Source organism: Gracilinanus agilis, unplaced genomic scaffold (assembly GCF_016433145.1).
Source record: "Gracilinanus agilis isolate LMUSP501 unplaced genomic scaffold, AgileGrace unplaced_scaffold57110, whole genome shotgun sequence".
NCBI lineage: Eukaryota > Metazoa > Chordata > Mammalia > Didelphimorphia > Didelphidae > Gracilinanus > Gracilinanus agilis.
This window is the reverse complement of record NW_025392589.1, coordinates 1-6946: the sequence shown is the minus strand read 5'-3', so window position 1 is coordinate 6946 and position 6946 is coordinate 1. Positions and strand designations below refer to the sequence as shown.

Sequence of the window (6946 nt, the reverse complement as noted above, 5' to 3'; positions counted from 1 at the left end):
ACTTCCTCCCCTGTGTATGCTCAGAAAGTTGAAGAGACTAGCTCAAGGCCACATAACTAGCATCAGGTTGTGCAAGGATTATTATCCCCATTTTGGAGGCCATGAGATTTGCCAAGGCCACTCTGCTAATAATTGGCAGAGCTAAGATTCAAACTTGAGCCTTTAACTCAAAATCTTTTCTGTGACCACATACTGTGCCTCGTTTTTACCCCTCCTGAGACAATTTCCTCACCAACAGAATGGCAATATTGTTTGTACTACCTACCTCAAGGATGGTTATGAAACAAGCACTTTGTAAACCTTGAACTACTAGAAAAATGGGAGCGATTGTTATTTTAGCTCAGGCTTGTTTCTAATATAGCTATCCAGAGAGGGCTAGGGGACTTCAAAAGCTGGGTTTTGGCCCCTATGAAGTAGGTAAGAGGAGGCTAAAATATAATAATCCTAGTCCTCAATCTCCCCCATCTCCCAAGCAGAGTGAGAAAGGTGGTCTGTGTACCAGCTTATGGTCTAGTTCCCAGTGGCATGCTTCTAGTTCTAGAAAGAACAGGAGAGAGTGGGGAAAAATGGAGATTTAGAGTCAGAAAATCTTCAGTCAATTTCTGGGTCTGCCTATCTAGGTGACCTTGGGCAATTCCCTTCTAAAGAGTGGATTTGTTTTCTCATCTAAAAGAATTGGGTTTCAAATCTGGCCTCTAAACACTTCCTAGCTGTGTGACCCTGGGCAAGTCATTTAACCCCCATTGCCTAGCCTGCACTGCTCTTCTGACTTGGAACCAATACACAGTATTGATTCTAAGATGGAAGGTAAGGATTTTTGTTTTATTTTGTTTTGTTTTTTAAGGGAAAAAAAAAGGATTAGGTTGAATGAGATGATCTCTAAGTTTCCTTTCATATCTAATTCTTAATGATTTAGGGTCAAGGCAAGAAGAGTCCTTCCTCTCTATGAGCCCCACGGTAACTGTCTTCTCCCTTGCAAGCCCCATCCTGACTATTTCCTCCCCCTACTCCTAGGACATCCTACAAGAAGGGGATATAGACCAAGATGGGGGCCTGACCCTTGAAGAATTTACCCGTTACCTACAGGAACATGAGAGACGACTGCTGCTCATGTTCCACAGCTTGGACCGGAACCAGGATGGTGAGGCCCAAAGTGACCTAGGCTGAGGATTCTAATACAAGGGCCTCTCCTCTGCCCCCATCCCTTCTGCTCCAGCCCAAACTTCAGGGGAGTCATTGGTTGGGCTCAGGCTGGAGACAATCCAGGGTGACAGCCCTGAGGGGAAGGGGAAGGGGGGTGGCTTCATCCTGGTGACTCATAGACTATTTTGAGAACAGCACTTGGGGCCCCTCCTTTCTTTCTTCTCTGCCTCCTTTCCCAGATGTTCCACCTACTTCTTTGCTTCCTAGGATGCTCCAGGTCTAAGTTCCTAGAGCTCATTAAATCCCAGATCCCAATTCGTCATGATCCATGGCTCTCCCTCAATCCCAGAATATGAGAAACAATTCGGTGAAATAGAAAGAACCTGGCCTTTCCCATCATGAAACTCTAGGTTCAAAACTTTTCTTTGACTCTTACTCCCTAAGTGACCTTAGGCAAGTTCCTGCTCTTCTCTAGGTCTAATTTCCTTATCTATAAAAAGAGGAGATTGGCTTCCCCCAAATGCTATGGTCCTCTCTCCTGATTCCATCCTATTTTGGTCAGTTGCTTCCTATTCAGTCCTAGCCTCTTATCTTCTGGGTCCTCTCTCTACCTTGATCCCAAGCCCTTAGAAACAGAATCCTCTATATATTTCCCTTGTGGGTCTCATCTCTTCCAACTCATCAGTCCTCCCTTTTCCCTCAATCAAAATCCAATGGATTCATCCCATTTAATCCTCTTTCCTCTATTACCCTCCCAGGCCATATAGATGCCTCAGAAATCCAGCAGAGCTTCCAAGCCCTGGGTGTTTCCATCTCTTTGCAACAAGCTGAAAAGATTCTGCACAGGTAAGTGCCCTAGGTGTCTAGAATCTGTATCTGCACTCCCAGCCCCACCATCCTAAAGCCAGATATCTCCCTTCCTCACCAAAAAAAACCCCTCCAAACCTGAATCTATGTTATCTTCTCCATGTCTACCATCCTGGATCAAAGTGTCTTCCCCTACTCATACACACACATAGGCTGAACCCATGTGTCTGCATCTCCCTCTAGCCTGAACCCAGGTATCATCCCCCAGACTGAACTCTGGTGTCTGCTCCCCAAGCACACACACACAACCTAGACCCAAGTGTCTACCCTGCAGCCTGAACCCTGGCATCCATCCCCTCCCCCCAATCCCCAGCCCTCCCTCCCTCCCTCCCTTCCCAGCATGGACCGTGATGGGACAATGACCATTGACTGGCAAGAATGGCGAGACCACTTCCTGCTGCAGCCCTTGGAGAACATGGAGGATGTACTGAAGTTCTGGAAACACTCAACGGTGTGCTGATTTGGGGAACTAAGGGTCTAGTCTACTTGGAGGAAAGGCTCAACATCATACCCGGGAGGGGAAAATTGTGCTGGGAATAGGGGGAGGACCAGAAGCTTGGAAAGTCTAATGCCCAGGTTCCCAAAGAAAGATATCCAGGCTCAAACAAAATATTTAGACCTCTGGGAAGGAGCCATTCTGAGTCAGATTTCCCCTTTCCTCCCCACCTACTTCACCTGTCCCCAAGGCTCCTCTGGGCCCTAATCCCATTAGAGGCTTTGACATTCTTCCCTATTTACCTGGGACTTGGAAGAAAAGGTTCTGAGGCACTGGGCTCTTCAGATATGGAAGCTGCTGGGAAACACCCACAGATGTGAAATCCCCTCCTTAATTCCATGCAACCTGGGGCTAGGGCAAGGATATCCCTAGGCAGGATCCCCTAGTGGCTTGGGGTCAAGGGATGGTGGTAGAGATTTGGCTGGGATTTAATGATAAAAATCTAGTAGGGTCCCTTGATTAGGATCTGGTGGGCTGAGGTAGCAACCCCTGAAGGGCTCAAATGGGAACATGTAAGTAGGATCTGATGGTGAGATCTTAGCAAATCCTTGAGTTTGATATTCTGGGCAGGATTCATCATGTGGTATCTGCTGGGTAAGAATCGTTAAGTGCAAGGATCCCATGGAAGAGGAGTATCTCCTTACCAGAGTGACATACCTCAATTCTTCCTCCTACCCCTGGTCAGGTCCTGGACATAGGGGAATGTCTGACAGTGCCAGATGAGTTCTCAGAACAAGAGAAGCTATCAGGCATGTGGTGGAAACAGCTGGTGGCAGGAGCTGTGGCAGGAGCCGTGTCACGGACAGGCACAGCCCCCCTTGATCGGCTGAAGGTTTTCATGCAGGTGAAGGCCAACCCTTCCCCTGATAAAGCTCATCCTTAGCCAACTTCACTGAATATCCTTTCTTCCCCTACCCTAATTCCCCAACCAATAGGCATGAACACCTTAGATCCCAATCCTGGTTCCTGTCCAGAATCTTTTGAAAAGCTGGGTTGGAAGATTTTAAAGTTCCCCCTGCTCCCCTTTGTCAGGTTCATGCCTCCAAGAACAACCAGTTGAATGTCCTAGGAGGGCTGCGGAGCATGGTCCAAGAGGGTGGCATCCGCTCTTTGTGGCGTGGAAATGGCATCAATGTACTTAAGATTGCACCTGAATCTGCCATCAAATTCATGGCATATGAGCAGGTGGGTGTAGATATGGGCAAGCGTGAGTGCTATGAGCAAGTATGTACTTGGTCTGTGGAAGTGTGATTGACATGGAGAAGCATGTTATGGGCATGAGAAAATAGGTGATTGGCATGAGGGAACAGGTGTCTGTTCCCTTGCTTGCTGCCCCTTGGCAGGGCATTATCTCTCCAGGAGCTGGGCTGGGAAAGAAAAAGGGAGGGTCCCTCCAATGGGATGGTTGACACAGATGCCAGAATCCTGATCATCCCCTGTGAACACCTCAGATCAAGTGGGCGATTCGGGGGCAGCAGGAGACGCTGCGGGTGCAGGAACGCTTTGTGGCAGGGTCCCTGGCTGGGGCCACAGCCCAAACCATCATCTATCCCATGGAGGTGAGAAAGGCAAAGGCCAAGGGAGAAATTTGGGCTTTTAACTAGGGAAGGATGCCCAGGAACATTAACAACAGGGCATCTCTGGCCATAGGCTCCCTGAGAGGTCAGAGCAGCATTGGTGGGAAGGTCTGGGCACTCTCTTCCCTTCTGGAATCTCTGACTATAGTTGCGTAGGGGAGTAACATCTCCACTGTGCTGAGCAACATAGCAACAGGGCACTAGGGGCAGTTGTTCCCCAGGCAGCTGTTGTTAGTGCACCTGTGCTCTTCCAGGATACCCCTTATAGTTATTCTTGGGGAAGTTATTTTGGGGATAACACATTTTGGAATAGTCGTTCTGGGGTTATCTATTTGAGAAATTCGCTATGGCAGACAGAGCTGTCCCAGAGAAATCTGTTCTAGGGATACCCATTGGAAAGGGGGAAAGGGGGTGCCTAATTGAGTGAGCCTAATTGTTCTAGAGTGTAGCTCTTCTGGGGGATCCATCTTGGTTATACCTGTCCCAGGGGTAGTTGTTTCATACACACACCTGTCCTGGGGTGACCATTTATCTTGGGAATAGCACTCCTATATGTCTGTCCTGGGGATACTTGTCCTGGGACTAGCTCACTCAGTGGTAAACTATCGGGTTCCCTGTGTACTTGTCCTGGAGAGAGCTAGCTGCCTCTGGGATAGCTGCTCTGGGACATCATTGCAGGTGCTGAAGACACGGCTAACTCTCCGTCGAACTGGCCAGTACAAAGGATTACTGGATTGCGCACGGCAGATCCTAGAGCAGGAGGGGCCCAGAGCCTTCTACAAGGGCTACCTGCCCAATGTCTTGGGCATTATCCCCTATGCAGGAATCGACCTGGCTGTCTATGAGGTCAGTCAGTCCCTCCCCTTCTCTGTGGGGCTAAACTTCCTGGATACTCTCTTGGACCTCCCCCCTAAGCCAAGGACCCCCTCACCATCCCCCTCAGGGCTCAATGCTGCCTCAATTTATCCTCCAGTAGCACAGGAAGACATAACTCCCAGGGAAGGCCCATGAATTGGGCTGTAAAGGCGCTTTGAGATCCCCAGCTCTGGGTCCTCCTCCTCCAGACCCTGAAGAACAGGTGGCTCCAGCAGGACAGCCACCACTCAGCTGACCCAGGGATCCTTGTCCTGTTGGCCTGTGGCACCATTTCCAGTACCTGTGGCCAGATCGCCAGCTATCCATTGGCTCTGGTCCGAACTCGCATGCAAGCTCAGGGTGAGTGAAGCTTGAAGGGAGGGAGGGAGATGGAAGAGGAAAGACCTGAACACAGGACTCACCTACCCTGGGGTCAGGATTGACTTCCTAAGTTCCAGAGCCAGAAAACTAAACTTATAAGAACCATAGGCTGATTTCTTAAGTCACTTTTTGCCAGCTTGGGTCACAGAAAAGATAAGGTGGAGGGTTGGGACAAGAGGAAGTCAATAGGATCCTGGTTTTCCTTGGAGATCCATTGGTCTTGGCTATGGAATATCATTTTGGACCCTCCCTTCTCCTTTCCCTCATTGAATACTCCTGGTGCCCAAAAGTCAACCAGAGAGGTTAAGTATGTTTAAAAAAAACAAAACAATAGAATAGACTCTTTGGGGCTCCACGATGCAGCCCAGGCAAGGCCAAAGAGAAGCATGGGCTGGGTTTCTATTTCTAGACTCTCATTAGCTGATGTTTGGGGTTTGTCTGTGGGTTTATTTTCAGTTGTTTGTAGGGTTTGGTTTTGGGGATCATCCATGTGTTCCTAGTTTCAGGCTTCATAGTTTTTTGAGAACATTTATTATGGGTTTGCGTTTTTTAGATAATTGCCAGTACATACACTCAGGGGTGTGTCACCCTGAAATTTCCTTTTCTCAGGCAATGTGTCCTTCCCATTTCCAACCTTTCCCTGTAGGCACAACTAATGGAGATTTATTGAGGGCTAAATAGGACCCTGACAGCTCACTGGGTCTATCTGTGGCTTCTGAGTCATCTTGATAGGATATCTGTCCTTCTGGCCCTAGCTGCTGCTCTGGGTCTGTTAGGTCCTGACTTGAGTCTATCCTCCCTCCATCTAAGGCTGCAGCATGTATGCTACCCACTCCATCCCTCAGCCCCCAGAGCCTGGCCCCAAGGAGGGTCAGGGAGGGGATGGACCCAAACCCCTGAGCAGAGCCTGACAGCTGCCCCTACACTGCCTCTCCCAGCTTCCATCGAGGGTGCCCCCCAGCTCACCATGCTGGGCCTCTTCCGTCACATCCTTTCCCGAGAGGGGGTGTGGGGCCTGTACCGAGGCATCGCCCCCAACTTCATGAAAGTGATTCCAGCCGTGAGCATCTCCTATGTCGTCTATGAGAACATGAAACAGGCCCTGGGGGTTACCACCAGGTGAGGAGCTGGGGCTTCCCTCCTTCCCTTCCCTGCTGGATCCTGTCCCTTCTCTTCTGGATCCTGGTGATAAGACCACCCCTGTGCCAGTTTTCTTGGCTGCTCCTGGAGTCTGCAACCAACTGATCTACCCCAACCTGGTCACTGACACTGGATCACCGGAGGAACCTATCCCAGGATCTGCTCTGCATGGCACTGGCACTGGATTCCCCACCTCTGGTGGAGGTGGGGATGGTGGTAGCACTTCACCCCTACCCACTGCACTGATATGGAAATGATCTGGTCTCCTCCCCAACCCTCTACCCTATAACTCTGCACTGCAGCACCACTGGGTGTCCCCACTGGGAATGCAAATTCCCTGCATCCTTTCCCCATAACCCCTGGCTTCACCCAGGGGAGTGACACTGTCTTGCCTCAGTCCCTGACCCTTCCCCATCACAAGACAGGATAAACCTGACATATCTGTGGAGGAATGCAGGGTGGGGAAGACACTATAGTCAAATCTCCA

The 6946-nt window shown here is 49.7% G+C and overlaps 1 protein-coding gene across 3 annotated transcripts; it reads left to right on the top strand.

Moving 5' to 3' along the window:
• The first annotated feature begins 1023 nt into the window (after positions 1 to 1023).
• SLC25A23 (solute carrier family 25 member 23) lies at positions 1024 to 6940 on the top strand. 3 transcript variants are annotated; one of them, XM_044684892.1, is made up of 10 exons: positions 1024 to 1141; positions 1902 to 1989; positions 2219 to 2231; positions 2324 to 2461; positions 3192 to 3350; positions 3539 to 3691; positions 3958 to 4065; positions 4762 to 4929; positions 5148 to 5298; positions 6258 to 6940. In XM_044684892.1, the coding sequence occupies exons 1-10, from the start codon at positions 1111 to 1113 to the stop codon at positions 6440 to 6442; spliced, it is 1194 nt and encodes a 397-aa protein (XP_044540827.1). In that variant the 5' UTR covers positions 1024 to 1110; the 3' UTR covers positions 6443 to 6940. The 3 variants fall into 3 exon arrangements, with proteins under 3 accessions (XP_044540827.1, XP_044540826.1, XP_044540825.1); XM_044684891.1 differs by lacking the exon at positions 2219 to 2231 and having other exon boundaries at positions 2350 to 2461; XM_044684890.1 differs by lacking the exons at positions 2219 to 2231; positions 3192 to 3350 and having other exon boundaries at positions 1038 to 1141; positions 2350 to 2461.
• The last annotated feature ends 6 nt before the right edge of the window (positions 6941 to 6946 follow it).

Coding starts and splice junctions, on each gene's coding strand:
- SLC25A23 (XM_044684892.1), top strand. CDS start 1,111: ATGTTCCACAGCTTGGACCGGAACCAGGATG. Junction 2,462..3,191: donor AGTTCTGGAAACACTCAACG/GTGTGCTGATTT, acceptor ACCCCTGGTCAG/GTCCTGGACATAGGGGAATG. Junction 3,351..3,538: donor GGCTGAAGGTTTTCATGCAG/GTGAAGGCCAAC, acceptor CCCCTTTGTCAG/GTTCATGCCTCCAAGAACAA.